Source organism: Cebidichthys violaceus, unplaced genomic scaffold (assembly GCF_023349555.1).
Source record: "Cebidichthys violaceus isolate CVI_PGR_0920_01 unplaced genomic scaffold, fCebVio1.0.p SCAF_6, whole genome shotgun sequence".
NCBI classification, from domain to species: Eukaryota; Metazoa; Chordata; class Actinopteri; order Perciformes; family Stichaeidae; genus Cebidichthys; species Cebidichthys violaceus.
Window position 1 is genome coordinate 10273224 of NW_027176816.1, and position 22026 is coordinate 10295249.

The window sequence follows — 22026 nt, forward strand, 5'->3', positions numbered from 1 at the left end:
ACAGCAAGATGGACCAGGGTTCAATCCCCAGGCTGCACGGCTCTTCTGTGTGTGGAGTTTGCATGTTCTCCATGTGTCAGCATGGGTTCTCTGGATTTTTCCCACAGTACAAAGAAATGCGGCATTGGTTAATTGACGACTCTAAATTGTGCTTAAGTGTGAATATCAGCTGGTATCAAGAATATTGTGCAACCTGAGGGAACAACATGCAGACTAGAGGCTGAGCACACAATTGATTAACGTCCTTTTAGCACCAAACTTGTTTTTTTATACAAACATATACACTTTAACTCTGCAATTTATTATGCTATTAATGCCCTCATCTGGTTAATGTTTATCCACTCTGATTAGTCAGCAAGGAACACATTTATGATACCGCAAACCTTTCAAAGTCCTAATAAAAAAAATGATCACACATCTATTTTATGGCATACCATTGTGACATAGTAACGGAAATTTTTTGTAAAAAGGTCAACAAAAGCTTACAATATAATGTTATGTGTTATGTTATTGTTATGTTGGTTTGTATACTTCTGTTTTGTTGCTGTATCTTAACCATTTGTATAACTTCTCTTTTATCTTTTAATTTGACACAAACTCACTTGAGCACTTCAAGCAATGCTCACCTTAACCAGCAGAGACTCATTAACATACATTTTCCAGAGTGACCAATACGTCAATTATTAACCCCGCAGACAAATCTGTTCACCTGTGGGAAGAAATAAACAGGTGGAGAATTGTGACCTTATTAGAATATCATCTACATCACTGTACAACTGCGCCACTCAGAGGTCAAAATGAGAAACACAACATATGATCAGAGTGTCTGATTCTGATGGATTTGAATACATATCAATAAAAACAGAAGTCAGAAGGCTTCGAAACAAACACATGCAGAAATGTGCGTAACATCGCAGTATATATTACCACCTTTTCATTATCATTATGTGGTCAATAGAATTTTACTAGTTTTGAATAAAGTTAACAGATGTAATGTGACATTAAGGTTCAAATGCTGTCAGAAATAAACACTCAAAATATGGTAATATACGCAAATGGAAAGTGCCAAAGTGTGATGGAAAAATATTGGTTTAAGTAACAGTGAGGCATCACCAGTTGCTTAGCAACACTGTTGAAGACTGCAGGGATGATATGAAACAAGCAAATTGAACAAGGACGTACAACAAACGGATTTGTAGCCTATAGCAGAAATGCACACTGTGATTTTGTGAATAGGTTAGTGTGATGCTAAGTGTCCTCCTTAATAGACAGTCAATAAAACGTTCACGAATACAATATAAGTGTCCTCAGATTTAGCTTACATAATGGACAAATATCTTTTCACTTCGCCCATAAATGAACAAATTTGCTAAATTGTGGTCAAAATGGGTGTCTTAGTGATCCACACTTGATGGAATGCATAACTTCTTTGTTGGATTGTCCCCCAACATGTTACTTGACATCTTTATGACTATACATCCATCTTTTCGGAATGTTTATATATTTATAGAATTTTTATGGGATGCATATTGTTTTAAAAAAATTATGGGAAAGGTTTCAAGATATGCTGTTGATGTGTTGCAGACTTCTAGTGCTAGCTGTAGCACTAGTACGGCTAACTGCAAGGCTATTACTTGGTGAAATATTCTCAACTATTCTCTAAATAAAGAATCGAAAAATATACCGTTCAGTAATGTTTGATCGACACTGGTTATTTATTTTGTATTACCAATTTCTTCACGTTAACGTCGGAGGGGGAAATGTAGTGTAACTAGTCAAAGTCTGTGCAACAGCAGTCGTTAGCCGTTAGCATCGGTTGAAACCGTTTCTCACATGGATCGTTTCCGGGAAATAGTGTACTGGGTAGCCATGGTAGTAGTGTTCTTGAACACATCCCCTGTTCAGTCCCGGGTAATATTTCTACCGATACAACATCACGAGTTCTTTAACTGTTAATGTATTTTAATAATTAACACACATTTATCTACGCGTGTGTTATTTGAACTCCGTGAGAAGATTGATTGTTTTAGTTGTTGTTAAACTCATAAGTACTCCAGCAGCCGTTGAGAGCTCCATTCTGAATCACGAGCAGAGTAGCAGAGACAGGAGGGATGTCGCGCGGGTAAGTGAAGGAGACATTAAGGTTCCTAGATGTTAACGTTGCCTATTTTATTCGAGTGGTTGCATTGCGTTGTTGTGTGTGTGAGAGCGTGAGACGACTGATTCCTCTCCCTCATGTCGTTTAAAAGCCGTTGTTCTGTTGTGTCATGGTAGTGAGCTGGAACAGCTGGACCCTGCGGTATTCCAGAAGCAGTTGCACAATTTGAAATTTAGGTAGGCATTTCTGTGTTCTCAACACTGTCATGTCAGCCAACTTTCTCCATCACAGTCGCATCGAAATTATCACAAACGTCTCATATTCGCCGATGAAAATGTTGCAGTTGCTTTACGCTAGATGCGCCGCTGGAGGCGCTCTACTTTCTGAATTTAAAGTCAACGTTTCCTCAAGCGTGCTCATGGTATCTGGTAGGCACGTTAGCTGAGGTTAGCTTGAAGTTAGAGCCAAGTTGCAATGTAAGTTAATTAGTTTGACAATCATTTTTGACACATCAATCGCAATTATTCTGTCTTGAGAGTTGCCCAGTGTGATGTTTGGACACATACGTTCGCTGCATGATTTGTATTTATGTCGTGGTCACTGTTTGGTTTGCACAAGCTAACGTTAGCTACTAAGCTATGGCAACTTTTCTGGGGTCAGTTAAGATAATGCTAGCTCATGCTAGCTCGCTGCTCTGGAGCACAACATGCATGTTTGTCTAGGTTTAGGACGGGAAAGTGAAATACACAGGCTTTGTACTCAAGGAAATGGTTACAAGTTAGCTAACTAAAAGTCATTGTAGTGTTAATTAAGTATTTGTATAGTTTATGTTAAACATGCAAGGTTGCATGTCTGTGGCAACTCTGTTTGTCTTGGCTTCAACTAATCTCTTTGATGCATTGCGACGCAACTGTCAGTGTTATTGTAATATATTCTAGTATTTTAATGTTGGGCACTTTAAATGTACCACGTAGACACACTTAATTAAGAGTTCTGTTGATTTCAACCGGAAAGCTAAACATAAGTTTGTTTTTACATCTGCAGCTATCTGTCTGGTTGCAGTATGGATGAAGAAGATGATAGCACAATGTGCATTGACACTGACTCGGACGCAGCAGATATGAACGATGGTACCAAATCAGTCAAATGGACTCAGGAAGAGGTGAGTGAAAAGAATACGTTGACCTGAATATGTAGGTTTCAGATATTCATCTGACTATATTATCTAGATCAGTGATTTTCAACCAGTGTGCCGTGAGAGACCGTCAGGTGTGCCGTGGGAAAATGTCCAATTTCACTTAATCGGTCCAAAATAATATTATTTAGTTGCTGCAAATAATTTGCCATTGTTGAGCGTCTGAGCCTGCAATATAGTGGAATTTAATACTCTTCCAGTGGGTGGCAGCAGGTATACAATAAAGACCTTGTTAATTTAATTAAATGATGTGCGGGAGAGGTTGCAGTGACAAGACGAACAGCGATGGAGAAATATTTGAAAAGGAAAAATGCAGACTCTGAACTGGACCATGGACAAAATTCTATCTGACTAGTAATATTCGACTGCACTGACTCCGTTATGCTTGGTGTGTGGGGAAAAAGCTATCCAACAGTGCCATGGTCCCAAGCAAGCTTAAACGTCATCTCCAAACGAAACGCCTGTCACTTCAAAACAAGAACACAGATTATTTTGTTCCCCTGTTTAACTTGTTATTAAATTGTCAGCATATATGCTGTATTATGCTATGTGTCATTTTGTAACTTTTTTTGGTTAATGTAAAAATGTACAGCGGCTCAGAAAAGGTTGAAAAACACTGATTTAGAGCAACACACTATGATTTCCAGTAGATTATTATATAAGTGTCAGTGAAGTAACAAAGCTTACACTAAACTATACTGAATCTGAACTGATTCTTTTTTTGTGTGCAGGATGAAAATCTCAAAATCCTGATCAGCAACTTTGGGAAAAGAGATTGGAAAACCATAGCCAGTTTTTTCCCGGTAAGTATTCAGCAGAAGCAAAGTTACTTGAGTGAGAGAGAATGAATGAAACAGCAATGTAAACTTTTAAAGATCAGTAAAACAGAGGAAGGCCTGAGGGCTTGCAACAATGAGCATGTCACATTGTTGAACATAAAAAATGCAGATCTGATTGCTTGCCAATCTCTTCTTCTTTTAAAAAAACAACAACTGTCTTTTGTTTTGGTAGGGGCGGACAGAAATCCAGTGTATGCACCGCTGGAGAAAGTACCTGAATCCTGATTTAGTCAAGGGCTTCTGGTCCAAAGAGGAAGATGATAAGGTAGCAGAAATGACACTGAACATCAGATACAGACTGCTTGAAACCAGTTTGTAGTTAATTTGTCCCATATCACTCTCTCCTCCTGTGTTAACATGCCTTTGCTCTGGACAGATAGTAGAGCTGGTGGACAAGTACGGCACCAAACACTGGTCGTTGATTGCCAGGCACCTGAAAGGACGGGTGGGGAAACAGTGTCGTGAGCGCTGGCACAACCACCTCGACCCACTGCTCAAAAAGATCACCTGGACTAATGAAGAAAACCTCATCATCTACAAAGCCCACTCACTTCTGGGAAGCCGGTGGGCTGAGATCGCGAAGCTGCTCCCTGGAAGGTGGGTCAGTTAGCTGGGATTGATTTGCTGAAGTTTAACAATATGGATGACAGGCAATCAAATGTATTATTTGGTAGTTGTTGTTGAAATAAGAGGGTGAATGTAACAACGTATCAGCCTGTTTAACCAGAAATGACTTGAATGTATATTTTTGATTCTTCTCGCAGGACTGACATTTCTGTGAAAAATCACTGGAACTCAACCATCAAACCAGAGTTGGACTTGTACAAAGACGACGCTGACATCATTTCCCTTGATATTCAACAGTTTGTTGAAGGAGAGGTACACTACCTGTTTAGTTTAGCTCATACTGTATAAGACTTATCACTTTCAGCTTTCACAGATTTCAACCATTTGTACAAATGTTTTTTTTCTACATGATTTCTTAGCGAGCAAATATGAATAGATTATAAATTAATGAAATAGGTTATGCCTGTTGATTAATCATCATAGTGATGTCGCTGGTAAAATGTTGGTTGGTTACAGTTTAACATTTTTAAAGAGAATTTTACTTGCTACATATTATGAAATCAATAATCTAATCTAATCATATGGGCTACAGGTCAGACTATGACAGAAGAAAAAGCTTTGGTGCCATTCATTATACTACACTGTTGTGCATTCACATTATATGTTGTTTTACAGGTGGACTTCAAGTGTGACGTTGTATTAGACACTGAACCAGTAATTCCTAAAGTGGTAAGCTTGCTATAAGGATTTTCGTTTATGACTCAGAAACTTTTACCTCAGTCCAAACACTCAAATTTCTAAAAGGTTACTATTAAGTAAGTAAATTAACACAATAATCACCAGAATTGACTGTGGATTTTTCGGGGTGGTCATGGATGCATGCCTGTCATATTTTGCTGTGATGTCTCAGCTGGCAAACTTGGTTCCGCTCACATACTCTTTGCTTTGCTGCAGGTCAGGCCAGTGAAAGAAAAGAAGGCGGCATGTCAGAAAGTCAAGCAGAAGACGGCCGCTCTGCTTCCACAGATTTTACAGTCCACGAGTCCCTCCTTGCCCCACAGTTCGAGTTCCAGTCCCAGCTCTAGCTCAGGCGCTGCACCAGCAGCTGCACCGGTGGACCAGAAGAAGTTGACCAGCGCGGCTCTGAGGATGATCTCTGAAGACATGCTGCCACTCAGGTGACCTGTTGAAAGTGTCCTTGTTGGGTTGTTGTCCAAAGTTGGCAAAATCCCCAAGTCGAATAGGTACTCTCATGGGTCTATCTACCCTGGATGATGTCATATGTGTCAGTTAACATCAACAGAGGGCTAGTTGTATATTCTGTATGCATACCAAATGGACATCCGAATAAACATCAAACCACCAGTCTAGATCACACACTCACACGCATCATTTGCAAATGCACAATGTCAATGTAGCTTCTTTTTTTGTTCCCCACAGTTTTGTTGAAAGCGTAGGCTTCCGGTCATTCATGAGTACCATTAGTCCTGAATGCAACAAGCTATCCCAGCGGGTCATGGGCCTACAGCTCTATGATGAAGTGGAGAGAACCATCAAGCCTCAGCTCATCCGGGACCTTAAAGCCTGCCTTGCCAAAACCAAAGATGGCGAGCGTGCTATTCATGTCACGTTTGACCTCTGGGCAGGGAATCAATCCCACCCAGTGGAGGAGCCCATTGTCGTTGTGCAGCTCCACTTCGTCAGTGATTCCTGGCAGATACGCCGTCCTATTGTAGCCTTCCGCCACCTCAGCCACAAAAACCTCAGCACGGCTGTGGCCAGGGAGCTTGAAGGTGTGCTGCTGAGCTACGGCCTCTTTCCTCCCAGCATCGGCTACGTGCTCGCAAACCAAGCCAAAGAAGCCCTGTCTGGGAACAACTTGTTCTGCGACTACAAGATCATGTGCTCATCCAACCGGGGAGAACCCGATGGAGAAGAGATGGTGGCATTTCTGTCAGACCAGATGTCTGAAACAGAGTCCCCCTTTTCAGAGCTACAGATTGGGACTAGGACCACCTGTGTGGCTCACACATTGCAGCTTGTGATTAAGGAGGCACTGAAGAACTCCAGGGTGGTGGAAAACCTGCTCTCGCAGGTCCACAACGTGGTGGCTTTTTTTAGGAGCAGTGCCTACTGGAGCGAGGTAAGAGACACTAAAACTGATTTTGCAATTGTATGTTGCACTGTGTTATAATTGTTTTGCAAAGGTACATAAACCAGGCCAGCAAGTCTGTTTTTCAGATTTTTATAGATTTTACATGCAAAGATGAAACGACAGCACCAGTGTGTCTTGTTTTAAATATGTGTTCATTAGCACTGAATATTAAACCTTTTGTGTGTGCAGACAAAAAACTGTCTTTATTAAAAGAAATGATATCTTCATCCCCAACCTTCTTTTAGTTCACTGACATCAGCTGTCTTAAAGATTTGTTTCTGAGCTGTAGAGTTATGTGAAACTAAAAATGATTATTTGAGGACAGCTAATTAACGTCACAGTTCAAAATTGATCAATTGTTCAATTGAGGTCTGACAATACCATTTTTGTTTATGGACAGACATTAAATGATTTTCTTTCCTGAATTGTTGACCGTTTTGTATAATTTTCTTGTTCAGGTCCTGTTGAAGGAGTGCAACGTTTCCCTGTGCCCTTCCTCCAGTAACTGTCGCTGGAACTCCATGATGCTGTCTTTACGGCGTATGGTGCAGGAGTCGGCCTGGAGCGCCATCATGGCTCTCCTAGCCCAGGCCCGCATAGAGGCTAGCGACACAGCCAGCGCCCCTCCTCTGGTCATGGCCAAGAGGGAGCAAGTGATTGACATCTTGGGTCTCCTTGAACCCTTTGAGGAGGCCTTGCAGGTACAAGAGAAAGTTAATTTCATGGATGTAGTGTAATATAATGTTTTACAAAGATCACATACAACTCTAAAATGTAGTATTACTTGTAAATATTAGTAGTTTTTTAAAACCCTATCCTTTTAGAAATATTTAAGTTGGAATTTCCACATTTTACTTTGTTTTATAATGTTACTTTTTGTGATATTTATTCTGGCAAAATATGAACCAATCAGCTTAAGAAGAGATATAAACAGTGTTGATATCACTCCAAGTAATGACATTGAAATGACCATCTTTTAATATTAAGCACTTTAGCTGACGTCAGCCCACATTATGTTACATGTTCTTAAACAAAACGTATTATTGGCTTAATTGGTGTTGGAATACAATGAAGGCTGTTGACAGATGTTCTGAATTGGGCAGTTTGAATTACTGAAACAAAGAAAAGCATTACGATCATTAATGTTTCAGCATTATTTATTAATTGTATTTGTCAAATCTTATTTGTCAATTGTACATTGAACCTTGCTTCAAGGATTAGAGATTTATTTTTCTTTGGGAACCCCTAAAGAAATATTATGTACATGCATGGAACTACTGATAGAAGATTATGTGATATAATTTCACTATGCTTTTTCTAACCCAGGTCCTGCAAGGAAATGGAGTGACCATCTCTTTCATCACACCATCCCTGATTGGCCTTGATAAGACATTGGAGAGCCTCGTCACTAACTACTCCCACTTCAACAAGGCCCTGCGCACAGGCATCCACACACACTTCCAGTCCTTGATTCACCAGAAGGACATGATATTAGCTGCTGTGCTCGACCCCAGGATCAAACTGCAGGTATTGAATTGAAACATTGCCGTTCTGTCATGCTTTGCCATTTTGCATCCACAGAACAGAATCGGAATCACTCGAAATCAGAACTCTCATCCTTGCTTGTTTTTTCCAGCCGTTTCCTGATGCCAAACTGGAGGACCAGACAGGTTTCCTAACACCCCCTTCAAAGTATCAGGCTCGCACCATCGTGGAAGCCACACTAGGAAGCATGGGGGCCTCAGCTGCTCCCTCTGTAGAGGCAGATAAAGACCAGACAAGCAAGGAGAAAAAGGAGCAAGATGGCAAAGAGGCGAGTCGAGACAGCACACCGATGGAGGCATCTGGTGGCAGCTCAGATAACGGCAACTCCAACAGAGTTGGCGAGAACGATCTCAAGCGCAAGTCCATCTTTAACTTTCTCCAGCCACCGGCAAAGACCATGAAGACGGCAGAGCTCGATATGTACCTCTCCGAACCACTGTGGGAGAGCAACAGCAGTGTGTTGTACTGGAAATCTGCAACTCGGTTCCCCCTGCTCCAGGGCGTTGCCAAGAAGCTACTGGCAGCACCGGCCACCTCAGGGGGCTTCGACCGGCTGTGTCCGATGGCAGCGTGTATTGTAAAGGCCAAGAGGAACCGCCTGCCCCCTCACACCACAGAGAGACTGCTTCTGTACAAAAACTCTTTAAAGACAAAGACTGTGAAAAAGCCCAGTGGGGTCGCTAAGCACTGATTGGTTTAGTGATAATTGGGCCCACACATTTGCTTCTCCATACAACATGCTATGCTTCCACACCCAATTGTCACCATCCCTCTCAATTTAATTCCTTTGAATGTTGGATTTAAATAACTGAATTATTTTTGCAGTAGTAGTCAGCAGCAGCAAATATATATTGAAAGTATATTGAAAATAAGGGAAATCCACTCAGAAATATCTCTTTAGTTGAATTAACAAGATTTAGTCATAGCGCACTTCTCTTTGTCCTTCACACAAGGTAGCTCAACTGCATTCCAAAAACAATGTACAATAAACATTTGTTATATTTGAGTACAATTCACCACTTTAAAAATGTAATCCAGTGTGAATTAAGATGCCTTCAGAGCATGCATTCTCTATATTCTCAATGAAGCATCTGTGGTCAAAGTCCTCACATTATCTGACTTTGTGACTGGTAAAAAAAAAAAAAAGACCCTGGCAGACAGCAATGCTCCTTATGCCACTGAAATCATTTGAAAAATGCTTAAATCTGCAATATAAGTGCTGCATATCACAGCGTTAACATCAGCTTGTGTCTGTGCAGACATTGAATATTTATTGCTGTTCTGTACTCTTTGGTAGTTAAATGACAGCATGAGTGCATGACTAGTCTATTCACTATCTAAATCAAAATGTTTAAGTGCCAGAAAATGCGCTGTACATTTTCATGGTTTTCTTTCTTTTAATTTATTTGTTTTGTATGGTGTACAGCAGATAGACTGTGTATCGGCTCACTTGGTGTAAATTGAATGAGAGACTACCTTTCCACTTTAAAATCCATGTTTATTATCTTAGTCTTTGACAGTTTTTCTTTTTGTTATGGTCGGCGATACTTGTAAGGTGCTGCAATAAGAAGTGTTCTCAAGAGTCTTGATGTTCAACTGTTTTTGCTCCTAACTGAGTTGTAATGTCCGATGGGAAAGGTCAGTCTGTTTCTTACGTTGACAGGTAGACTTTTAAACAAACTAAAGTTCACATTGAATGACAGTGATGATTGTTTATTATTGTGCTAAACAGTAGTGTGAAGTTGAGTCCTTTGACCTGTCCACATGCAAATATCCAGGGAATGAACTTGTATTAAAGAATAAAGCTATTTTCTCTACAGTTTTTCTGTACCCCATGATTTTTATGTCCATTTCTGTTTTCTAAGAGCACTGTCTGGGTTATAATATAACTAATACTACGATCAGCTGGGAGCAGTTACTTTAAGTCAGAAGTATGGCTAGTGTGCACAGTCATTTAGCCTGAGCACTCCGGACTGAAAGGATTACGAATAAAATTGACCAATCAAGAAAATCAAAGAAAGCTATTTGAATACCAAGATGGGCTTTGAAATCAAAATAGATCAAACTGAATATTGTAAGTATTGCATTGAAATGCGCATTTAAAAATTCAACGAATGTTTAGAATGTAATTTAAAAAAAATAATAAGATGCGTTTTATGGGTAATCATAGTTAAAAGACAGTAACGTGCGCTAATGTTCAGCCAGTTGCTCCGTGATTGGCTGGACAGACCTACGTCAGACAAAAAGTGCATCTGCTAGTACTTCCGGAGTCACGCTTCTTCCTCTGCCATGTGCATGGTGGGAACGACATCATGAAGCTGCTTTTTTGATACGTGAATGAGAAAAACAAAGCCGCGTGTTGCCGCTCAGAGAGGAGGAAGCCCCGACGGGACGAGGGATGTGTCCGGACTGTTGTCAAGAGGGAAACACCACCAAGTATCCGATAAACTAGCGAAATAGTGGAGTCGTCTCTCGTCAGCTAGCTGGTAAAGCTCGTAAGTTTTCGCCATGGCTCTGTACCTAAAAGCTGCTGAGGTCCTGGAGAAAGCCGAGATGAAGCAGGGCGCTTTGAAAACTCTGGTTTACGATAGCAAATTTCCAAACATCAAGCAGCTGTTCGCTCTGGTTTGTGAGACCGAAAAGTTTTCCTCCATCCTGGAGGAGCTCATAGAGTCCACCAAGCTGCTCAAACAGACCAAGCTGAAGATGCACCTGGCCAAAGTGCTGGTGTACGACCTGTTGATCGGCCGGGGGCTGAAGTGCGGCGGCTCCTGGAAGACCATGATGATGAAGCATCGCTCTAGACTGCAGGCGGCGCTGGCCCGCATGAAGGTGAAGCAGAACGTCAGCAAGAACGGGGACCTGCTTCCGGACAGCGTCCAGAGAGTTGTCGGGGTCCAGCTGCCCAGGTATGCGCGCGTGAACACCCTGAAGACCACCGTGGAGGACGCTGTGGACTACCTGAAGAGGGATGGCTTCTCCTACCTGGGACAGGCCTCCAGCCTGGAGGACTTAACCCTGAGGAGGAAAGACTTTGTGCTGGACCTGCATCTGCCAGAGCTGCTGGCCTTCTCTCCTAAAACTGACTTCCATGACCATTTCCTGTACAAGGCCGGCCACATCATCCTGCAGGACAAAGCCAGCTGCCTCCCTGCATACCTCCTCAACCCCCCACCTGGCAGCCATCTCATCGATGCCTGCGCTGCCCCTGGAAACAAAACCAGCCATCTGGCTGCCATCATGAAGAACAAGGGCAAGCTGTTTGCCTTTGATTTGGATGCCAAGCGCCTGGCCACCATGTCGACTCTACTGCTCCGGGCTGGGGTCACCTGCCAGCAGCTGGCTAACCAGGACTTCCTGAAGGTGGACCCTGACAGTCCGCAGTTTAAAGATGTTGAGTACGTCCTGCTGGATCCATCCTGCAGTGGATCAGGTAGAGTAACAAAGGGTTATTTCTGTGTGATCCAGGTTTCTGATCGCCCGTCTGCTGTCTTTACAGGTGTACCCCAGAGGCTTTGAGGTCCCAGTGAGCCTATGAATCATGTGGCTATAGTTTTATAGTCACATGATTCATACATCTTACAATTATATGTAGTCACAATATCCCTCGAGCAATCGGGCAGTTATTATAGTGTTTTGTGCGTCACCTCTGCTCACTACTGCATCCTTCCAGTTACATCTCTCTCTGCTTATCAGCAGTTTTAACTTAATAAAACCTCCCAGTGAGGGTCTGTATCTTACAGCTGCACATATTTGTTCTGGAGCATCACAGGAGCAAAGCAGCACCACCAACCAAATGACATGTTACTGCCACTGGTGGAAAGTAACCACGTAGATTTCCATGATTAGAGTATTACTAAAGTAAAATTTCTCTCACATATTTTACCCTAATTACACATTCTTTCCGGATACTTCTCAACTCCTGCATCCTTTTAAATAAGTCTTTAATAATGAGTAGTTTTGCAGTACAAAACAGTAAAAGTAATACTTAGCATCGGCATCATCATATTGGTTGATTGTAATTGTCTAATTGTTTCACTCAAGTAAAATAAGCAGATGTGCATGGAGGAAACTGTAATCAGAAATCAGTATACATGGCACAAATTCACTTTCTTCCTAAATATCCCCATTCCTTACTCAACTTGTATATAATGTAGGATTTGCCTGTGTTTCTTTAACCAGTATATAGTTTACATGCAATAATAGTGTTCCTGTACACAAACAAATTAGATTTAAATTACATTTATGATGTATGATCCGTGTGTGGGGTCCAGGTATGGTGTGTCTCCGGGATGATGCGTCTTCTGCTGACCAGGATGCGGTTCAGGCTCGTCTGGCCTCCTTGGCCTCCTTCCAGCTGCGTTGCCTGAACCACGGCCTCAAGTTCCCTCGCCTGAAGCGCCTGGTCTACTCCACCTGCTCCATCCACAGCCAGGAGAACGAGGACGTCGTCACGGCCTGTCTGCAGCAGAACCCAGGCTTCAGGTAACAGCAGTCCACTTTGATACGATGGTGCCTGTACATTTAGGGCTTTGTAGGTGAGAAGAAAGATTTTAAATTATGTTCCTGAATACATTTCATATTTTCTCCTCCAGGTTGGTTCCTCTGCTGGCTCAGTGGCCAGAACGTGGCCTGAAGCCTCTCACTCAGTGTCTTCGTGCCAGCACCACCAAGACTCGCACACACGGCTTCTTCGTGGCTTTGCTGGAGAAGCACAGTGAGGCTGGGAATAAGATGCCAGAGCCAGCGGTTCAGATAAGGTAACTACCGAGCTGCCATGTAAAGAAGTTTCAAATTATTTTGAGGTTTCAAATCCGATTGTAATAAGTAATTAAGCCATATTTGCTCCAAAGGAACATCCAATCAGTTCTATTTACATACCAATGTGTCACATCTGTTAATTATAATGCCGTTTTAATGCCTGTAATTTGTAGAATAGAAATTATCTAAAATACATATTTTGTGCATTCAGTCACATTCAACTTTAATTTCGGTAAAATATTGAGCTTGAAATAGAATGTCGCAGGTCTGTGGTGTAATTTTCTAAAATCTATAATTATATCAAATCAGACTGTAGACTCATGCTTTTCACTTTCACTTAACTTTATGAGCACAAATACATGGAATTTTACATGTTTTAGAGCAGCTGTTTGTACAGATGAGCAACCATTTTGTTCTGAAATTAGAGGATTTTGACTTTAGCCGTCTGCTCTGTCACAGCAAGCCGGAGGTGGCACCACTCAGCCCGTCCACCTGCGAGAAGAGACCTGCCGCTTCAGAAGAAGAGTCTGAAGCTTCAGAGACGGAGGACACCCCGACAGCAGCAGCAGAACAGGCTGTTGCTACACCTGGCAAGAAGAAGAGGAAGAGGAAGAAGAAGGCACCAACAGTGGAGTGATGAGAAATGTAACATGGGACTGCTACAGCATGTTGTCTGGAAGGCATGCTTTGTGTACGGGGGCCTTTAATTAATGTGTGTGATGTAACGGAAAAGTAAAGATTATTTGTTACTGTATCACGTCTCTGTGTTTCATTATTGCTGCTCTGCAGAGAGGTTTTCTTTCATAAACAGCTACAGGTGTTTCTCCACAGAAGTGACCGTTTATTTCCAGTAGAGGGCAGGAAACCAGCAGCAAACCGGCTGAAGAAGAACTTTATTTCCGGCTAAACGGAGTCAGCTATTGGTGGAAACGCTCGTGGCTTTTGTAACTACGCAAAAACATGTTTTGTAACTGTAGGACGTTGTTGTGACTTGTAGCTTATTTCTTTCCTGGCGGTGGTTCGTCTTGACATAAAGTTAGTAACTTGTGTTGATGTATCTGATTGTTAATATCCTGCAGTTTTAGACCAGTTAATGCATGAAGTCGACCGACAAACCTCCACAATGATCTAACGTTAAAATATTGTTTTTGCCTTTTATTAAACGTGGAAGAAGGACATAAATCGTGTATGATATCTAATCGCAGGCCTCTTCCAGCAGCTTCTTCCCCGGCACTGACAGCAGGATGTCCCCGGTTCCGAAAGTACGACTGTCCGGAGGTCTGGAGATCTGCCGCGTGCTGAACGGAATGTGGCAGGTATCCGGAGCGCACGGAGCGGTGGACAATGCTAAAGCAGGTGAACGATCATGTCGTGCACAAAATGAAAACATCTGGGTGTTTTGGGAAATCTGTGTAAACGATCACTAGCAGAAAATGTGTCCTGTAGTAGGTCAAATGTATGATCTGATAAAGACAAATTCGATATTATACCACTGTCGAACACGGGTGTGTTGGCTTAGAAAAGCCAATGTAAAATCCCAGGAAGGACATACATTTTATCTAATAGACTGCACTCTATTCTGGCTGTGGAAAGTCATGTTACACTAGGACCATGTTTCTGCAACAGTTTCTTTGTGTTCAAAATAGGTTCAGACACTTTTAATACGTTACACATGTTAGGTGTGCAAAATTGGGATTTCATAAACTAGTCTCTTTCTATCTATTTCATAGCCTAATTATGATTGTGAATATAATAACACAAATATTAATGATACATTTAATCTAAAAATGTGTCCCTCTCATCTTTCCAGTGGAGGCAATGCAGGCCTATGTAGACGCTGGTCTGACCACATTTGACATGGCAGACATTTATGGGCCTGCAGAGGAAATATTTGGACGGTTCAACAGCCAGGTACACACACACACACACACACACACACACACACACACACACACACACACACACACACACACCCCTTTCAATACATGACATTAGGTTATAGTGTGGCAAAGATGAGAAGAATAATGCAATGATAATCAGATGTACTTTGAATCATGTCCTTTGACAGGATTTCAAAATATACCTCATTGTATAGTGGGAGCTATTTAACTCCATATTTGTCCCTTTTAATGAATAATAACTGATACAATCTGTTAAGTTATTGATGTGGATGTCATGCCATGGAACACATGTCCCTGTAAATATTTTTACCTTATCTGATGTTTTAAAGTGTGGAAGTAAAGGATCACACCCAAAATGTTATTTGATTATGTTAAAACCAAATTTGGACCAGTATTTTGTTATTGGACCATTTTAATTGGAATAACAATATGAGAACAGGCAAAACAAAAAAAAAGTCAGGCAAGATGGATCTTCACTGCGTCTCACTGTGTGTGTGTGAACACTGATGTATCTACAGACAATTCCAGTTATCAATTAAACTTCATACTACAACTACTTACTGTCTCCAAAACTATCTCCAGCATCATGTTATACAAACGGGTCAAAGACGAGCAGGCCAGTTGAACCTTAACATACATGTGAGTTTATCTATTTTCAACCCATAGAGAAGGATTCAATTTTGTTACGATTTGATCATAGATGAATAATAACCTTTAAAACACAAGAGGGAGCTGTTGTTCTACTGCAGATTGAAGTTGGCGAAAGGGACAGAAAGGAAGCAAGAAACATCAACAGACCCCAAGACACAGATTCTCAAAAAGAAAACAGTCTGCTCGAGGAAAAAGAAACAATGTATTTTGCTTGTAAAAACCTTTGACCGCATTCCCAGAAATATGTTTGGGAATAAAGCTAAGCTAGGTAAAAATGGTTAATGCTTTTACATTTTCCGTCATTGAGCTACAGTAAAGTAAACTGACAGCATTCAGAAGAAACTGTATTATTGAACATAGTTGTATTGAGGTAAGTGTGAGGGACACAGTTGTCATTCATACTGTATAATCCCTGAGCTCAGTCGCGCCTTCTTATTGATTCCTCAATGCAACTGTTAGTGTTGGTGTTCTCCACAGAGCTGCAGATCCTCAATACACACACATTAAGAAGTGCTCTCTCTCTCTCACACACACACACACACACACACACACACACACACACACACACAGAGAGAGGTCCCGGTGTGGCTCAGATCAGAGTTTTTGTGGCTGATTTGCTATGACAGTTTAATGGTGTCGGCTGTGGTCTCAGCCGTTCACCTGGAATAATGTGCAGAGAGCCAGAGAGCTTTTTTCTCCTCCAACCAGCTTTTCTCTCTCTCACACATTTTACCTCATTACACGTGCTTCCCAGGCTTTTTGACACTTTTGATTTAACTAATCAACAGACACTTCTTAATTCCTGCATCCTTTTAAATTATAAATGTTTTTAGCAGTGCAAAATGGTTTAAATAACAGCTATTGTGCAGTATTTAATAATTTGCAAGATATTTAGCATGGTAAGATTATAATATACAAGTGCAATATACAGAAAGAAGCCATAGCTCAATTCAAACGTTTGTAGTTTGTAATTATACATTTCATGACTCTTTTTGAAAAATCTTTTCTTAGTGCAAATCATCTGGAAATGACATCCCAGCTCTGCAGAGTCTGACCAAATATGTGCCAAGACCAGAACCAATGAACCGCAAGGTGAGCCGTTGAGCCGTTTGACAAATGTGTTGAGACAAGAGTGACACCTGCACTCAGTCTGCCGTGTTTTACAGAGAGAATAGTTTTATCCACTAGAGAGCACTGTGTGTCTTTTATAAAGAAGCAGGACATCACCATCACCTTTACTGGCCTACTTAAAGGATGTAAGGCTGCATAGAAAATTCCCAGGAAATTTGTTGGTGTTGAGTCCCTTTTAAAGGATTCCCTCTGTACAACAGTAAACAAACATAAGCAACTCATGTTTATTTTTATGTTAAATGATTTAGGTTGTGAGATTCACCGGTATTAGAGCTACGTAATGTATCGGCCAATATTCACTTATAGCAGATATATTTGTAATGGTGTACGTGTCGGTTAAGAAGTCAAAATGAAATTTAAGTACAGAAATACCAAACTGGGCACACTTTGTTGACCAAAGAGCACTGACAAGTTGACTTTTCAAGTGTGCATGTCCTGCTCAGTATTTATCTTGGTCACAGTTTTATGTTGTGGGTGGGTTTTTATGTCTTTATTATTTTGCTGTTGAAAGTAGAAATAGGGGCTGAGGTGTCACTCTGTGAGTCTGCAGGTGGTGGAAAAGGCCCTGCAATGCTCCATGACCCGTATGCAGGTTGACAGGCTGGACTGTGTTCAGTTCCACTGGTGGGACTATAAAGACAAAAGATACCTGGACGCACTGGGACACCTCTCCGACCTGCAGCAGGAGGGACTCATACGTACGAACACAATACCTACTGTAAACATCTACAGATAAACAGAAAAAAACACTAGAATCTGACTAATATATTAGCAGGCTGATATCACAGGTATAACAGTATTGGTACAGGATGTTTGGGAATGTAATATATTATTGTTTTATAGACTACACTTTCTTTATATTTGTTCAATCTTGACCTGAAAATGGTTATTTGGAAAAGGCTAGTAAGTGGACCTTGAGTTAAGCTTATTTTGTCAGGGCTTTCAACTTCATCTCAAGAGCTTCATTGGATGTTTGAGTCATTATTAATCTTAACACAAGGTCCACTAACTTGGGGTTTCCACATTTCTCAATTTATCATATTTGCATTTGCGAGTTTTATATATTTTGTGCTTTTTATTTCTTTACAATCATTTCATTTTCTAATTAGGTTTACTGTATACATTTGTTGATAAAGGTTTTTGTTCATCTATGATCAAATCAGAACAAAAGGATCAAACCAAAAATGTTATTTGATTATGTTAAAAACTAATTTGGAGCAGTATGTCATTGTTGGATCATTTTAACTTGAATCACAATATGAGCAGACTTCTCAGCAGACCGAAACTGAAAAGAAAGTCTGTCTCTAATGCTGATCTCACACACCTATAAGGATTCACACATATTGTCTGAAGGCAGAACAGTAGTGTGTCAAAAACAGGAATGTGGATCTGTTTCTTGTTCCTACCTGTTATCCAAGATTTTAATTTTTATTCTAAAGAGACTTCAACCTGTTTCTTCCTTTTTGTTTTCCTCAGGAGAGCTCGCCCTCACTAACTTTGACACTCAGAGGCTGGAGGAGATCACCAGCAGAGGCATCCGCATCGCAAGCAACCAGGTACCTGGCACCATGCACCTGCATGTTAGTACAATACTACATGAGACTCGCTCTATTAATCATGTTTTCAATGTGTCTGTCTTGTAGGTTCAGTACTCTTTGATTGACCAGCGACCTGCAGCCAAGATGGAGAAGTTCTGTCTGGCTAACAACATTCAGCTCCTCACGTACGGCACTCTGGGTGAGATACAACACATTAAGATTTAAAATCCAGTCATCATATATGCATGTTTTCATCATTTGCATTTACTTAGATACATGAATATCACTCCAGTAGAGCAATTCCAAAGATGAAGGTTTCCTTGACGTTAAATGATGTAAGCAGTACATTTATCATTATGGTATAAAGATGTAAAATGGTGGGTTTCTAAAATGGAGTCAATCGATGTGACGACACATCCTTTGTCCTCTTCCCTCCCCCTTTATCATCGCTACTCCTTCCTCTCCCTCCGTCTCTGCATCCCATCCTCCACCTGACCTCAATGGTCTCCACACTGCCCTCCCTTCTTGTCTTTACTCTCCACATTCTCTCGCTTCCTCTTCTCCACCCTTCTCTATCTCATTTTTTTGTTTCCTCCATCCCTTTATTCCCGCCGCCTCCTCCCACCTCTCCTTTCACTCCATCCTGTATTCATCCCCCCAGACTCCTTTTTAACTCCTCCGTCTGCCTCTCTCCTCCATCCTTCACTCCACTCATCTTCCTCCATCACCGACCTCTCTTAGCTGGCGGTCTACTCTCAGAGCGTTATCTGGGGAAGACGGAGCCTACTTCCAGGGTGGAGCTCTACACCGCCTCCCTCTCTAAGTACAAGAACATGATCAACTCTTGGGGTGGCTGGAGCCTTTTCCAGGACCTCCTTGTCGCCTTGGAGACCGCTGCTAGGAGACACAACTGCTCAGTAGCCAGCGTGGCAACGCGTTATGTGCTGGATCGCCCTGCAGTGGGTGGGGTCATTGTCGGTTGTCGGCTAGGCGTCGCAGGGGCGGGGCAACACATCGGTGACAGTCTGCGTAGCTGCAGCCTGGACTTGAAGTTGACAGTGGAAGATCATGCTGCCATCACTGCAGTGACGCGACGCTCCAGGGACCTCGTGGCACTTATCGGGGACTGTGGGGATGAGTACAGAAGCTAAAGGGTTGGGGGGGGGGCATCTCACACAGAACAGCCCAAGTAGAAAAGCATAAAAGACATATACTGATGAAAATCTGTTCAATTCTCCATTCAAATTTTGGCCACTTCTATTGATTTTGATTCATATCAGTTTCTGAGCACAAAGACTGCTGTTTTGTTCCACATTATTTACATTACATTAGAAAGCACATTCAGTAAGTGGGGAACTATAAGTTTTAACTTGCCCGTTCCTTTTACCTTTATACAACCTCTGAAGATATGTGCCTTATACAAAGTATATTTTACCCACTGAATATTTGATGCCGTTAAACAGATTGAACACTTTTCTCTAACAGCGAATGATTACACTGTTTAAGTGCTTTTTAATGTGGGAGAGAAGCTTCTCATTCAAGCTTGAATATAGTTGCACTGATATGCACAAACACACAGTGATTACTGTTTACATTTAAGTGTCTAGTCAAGTTTTTTTAATTACAGAATTAAGAGAATGTTCAGAGTCTAAATCTTTCACGCTGTGATTTAAATCAATATTGTGTACATAATAAGATATGGCATCTCATTAATGGAATGCTGAGTTTTCTTTTCTATTTTGAGTTGAATTCAATGTATGAGTTGAATCCAAATCACCTTGAAGAAGTTTGTTGCATAGTTATAAATAAAACTTTTCTCATCACATTTGCTGTTTATCTTGCTTTTATTTATTTTAAGATCATTTAACCAAAATCACGAAAAATAATTTTCCCACTAAACTTTTGCCAAACACATAGTTACCGAAGAAAACTATTCTCATTGAGGTGTTTATCCTGACTACATCTGACCTTGTTCCAGGAAAGAGATGTTGCTGCTGAGTTTGTACTTTTCCAATGCTCTGAGCTTCAGAAATGTTATTTCAATCACTTCTGTATTCTTTCAGTATTGGTGTGGTCACAGATGTCTTTGCAGCATATTTAAAAAAAAAAAAAAATGTTTTTTTCATAATTAAACTTACTGACCCTTAAAGATATATAATGAGGCAATGTGCTGTACATTACTATTCCTTTGTGTTTGAGAAACTGGCCATGTGGTAGACTGTTAATGTGTGTGCATCGGGGGGGCGGGGGCTCAGTGAAGCGGAATAAAGTGGGGAACCCGGTAGCACTGTCTGGACCTACAGATGATGAGAGACACACACACACACACACACACACACACACACACACACACACACACACACACACACACACACACACACTCACACTCACACTCACACTCACATTTTCTTTTAGGATAGAAGCACATGCTGCATCTTAAATGGTGAGGGATTGTGTCAATGTTATTGTGGTTTCAATGGGTGAGTGTATAATTAGTGTGTGTCATGTAAGTCATTAATTCACGTGCTGAAAGCATGTTTTAATGTATAGCTTTTATTTTTGTTTGCATGGATCGTATGTGCGCTTGGAAGGTGCTGAAATAGCAGAAATTATGTTTGACAGGAGGTGTGTGAGCTGCTCCATGTGTTCATATGTACTATCGTGTGTGTGTGTGTGTGTGTTTGTGCATTAGTGGAGAAGAATCCATACGACAGATTGACAGATGCTTCGACGGCGTCAGGACAGAAACGCCCAGCCTGTCTGCACTCCCAGCATCTAAAGTGTCTGAACAATAAACACACTCATGCACACGCGCACGTGCACGTGCACGCACACACACACACACACACACACACACACACACACACACACAGTCCATGCACTCACAATCTGTCAGTCATTTCACTTTTCTCCCTCACACACACTCACAGCTGACACACACTGTTCACGTCAAAGACCAGACGGACTCCAGCTGCGCTATAGGAACGAGGTCAAAGGTCCCAGATATCACATTCAATCTTCTGTAGTCCTTTTTACAAGCTGAAATTCAGTCAGCACCCTGTACAGAAGACTTTGGAGTTGAGTAAGACAACACTGTTAGTTACAAGGACAAAGAGGGTCTTATTTGAGATACATACATTGCTGCACCAGCATTAATTCACATGCATTTCGAAACACCCTAAAACAATTTATTACCTTTGACTTAAGCTTGTGTGCAGAGCCAGTGGATTTTCTTTCTATATTTCATAAAATTGTGTACATCAGCAGACCTCTTTACTTCCATTTCTTCGTGGATCTGACATGCTGCAGTATGTGTGAATCTTTCAATAGGCTTTTTAATTATTAAAACACATTTAATATGCACACCACATGGTGGATGTGGGCTTAACAGACTTCAACCAGTCACAAGGGCACTTTGACCTAAACTTAACCAAGACATGGGCAGCAATAAGGTGGGTCTGACATCTTTATACAGAACTGTACATGCATGCTTAGATAAGAGGACATTACAGCCTAAAGGACCAACGAGTTATTTTCTACTGACTGACTGTCCCTATAGATTGGACAGAGATGGTTAGACTTCAGCATTTCTGCTCCTGAATGGGAAACCTGCATCATATTCAAAAGACAAATACTTCTTAGTTT

The 22026-nt window shown here is 41.3% G+C and overlaps 3 protein-coding genes across 7 annotated transcripts; all 3 read left to right on the top strand.

Moving 5' to 3' along the window:
* Positions 1–1874: 1874 nt before the first annotated feature.
* Positions 1875–10229, top strand: mybl2a (v-myb avian myeloblastosis viral oncogene homolog-like 2a). 3 transcript variants are annotated; one of them, XM_068733545.1, is made up of 13 exons: positions 1875–2122; positions 2275–2334; positions 3143–3260; positions 4025–4096; positions 4305–4397; positions 4509–4729; positions 4897–5011; positions 5375–5428; positions 5654–5877; positions 6140–6842; positions 7313–7555; positions 8181–8381; positions 8491–10229. In XM_068733545.1, exons 1-13 carry the CDS (start codon positions 2112–2114, stop codon positions 9088–9090), a joined length of 2715 nt encoding a protein of 904 aa, XP_068589646.1. In that variant the 5' UTR covers positions 1875–2111; the 3' UTR covers positions 9091–10229. The 3 variants fall into 3 exon arrangements, with proteins under 3 accessions (XP_068589646.1, XP_068589647.1, XP_068589648.1); XM_068733546.1 differs by lacking the exon at positions 2275–2334; XM_068733547.1 differs by lacking the exons at positions 1875–2122; positions 2275–2334 and adding an exon at positions 2524–2574.
* Positions 10230–10676: 447 nt separating this feature from the next.
* Positions 10677–13914, top strand: nsun5 (NOP2/Sun RNA methyltransferase 5). The gene is made up of 4 exons (XM_068733015.1): positions 10677–11832; positions 12674–12884; positions 12995–13159; positions 13620–13914. Exons 1-4 carry the CDS (start codon positions 10908–10910, stop codon positions 13795–13797), a joined length of 1479 nt encoding a protein of 492 aa, XP_068589116.1. The 5' UTR covers positions 10677–10907; the 3' UTR covers positions 13798–13914.
* Positions 13915–14075: 161 nt separating this feature from the next.
* On the top strand, positions 14076–20206 carry LOC137889724 (uncharacterized). 3 transcript variants are annotated; one of them, XM_068733722.1, is made up of 8 exons: positions 14076–14195; positions 14366–14516; positions 14971–15071; positions 16724–16804; positions 17394–17541; positions 18320–18399; positions 18487–18580; positions 19123–20206. In XM_068733722.1, exons 2-8 carry the CDS (start codon positions 14405–14407, stop codon positions 19530–19532), a joined length of 1026 nt encoding a protein of 341 aa, XP_068589823.1. In that variant the 5' UTR covers positions 14076–14195; positions 14366–14404; the 3' UTR covers positions 19533–20206. The 3 variants fall into 3 exon arrangements, with proteins under 3 accessions (XP_068589823.1, XP_068589825.1, XP_068589824.1); XM_068733724.1 differs by having other exon boundaries at positions 14377–14516; XM_068733723.1 differs by having other exon boundaries at positions 14380–14516.
* Positions 20207–22026: the final 1820 nt, after the last annotated feature.

Bases quoted from the DNA above. Each gene is read 5' to 3' on its own strand.
- nsun5 (XM_068733015.1), top strand. From the start codon at position 10,908: ATGGCTCTGTACCTAAAAGCTGCTGAGGTCCTGGAGAAAGCCGAGATG. The intron at 11,833-12,673 runs GTAGAGTAACAA...TGTGGGGTCCAG, and splicing joins TCCATCCTGCAGTGGATCAG to GTATGGTGTGTCTCCGGGAT. The intron at 12,885-12,994 runs GTAACAGCAGTC...TTTCTCCTCCAG, and splicing joins CAGCAGAACCCAGGCTTCAG to GTTGGTTCCTCTGCTGGCTC.
- LOC137889724 (XM_068733722.1), top strand. From the start codon at position 14,405: ATGTCCCCGGTTCCGAAAGTACGACTGTCCGGAGGTCTGGAGATCTGC. The intron at 16,805-17,393 runs GTGAGCCGTTGA...GTGAGTCTGCAG, and splicing joins CAGAACCAATGAACCGCAAG to GTGGTGGAAAAGGCCCTGCA. The intron at 18,581-19,122 runs GTGAGATACAAC...GACCTCTCTTAG, and splicing joins CCTCACGTACGGCACTCTGG to CTGGCGGTCTACTCTCAGAG.
- mybl2a (XM_068733545.1), top strand. The intron at 5,429-5,653 runs GTAAGCTTGCTA...GCTTTGCTGCAG, and splicing joins AACCAGTAATTCCTAAAGTG to GTCAGGCCAGTGAAAGAAAA. The intron at 5,878-6,139 runs GTGACCTGTTGA...TGTTCCCCACAG, and splicing joins GAAGACATGCTGCCACTCAG to TTTTGTTGAAAGCGTAGGCT.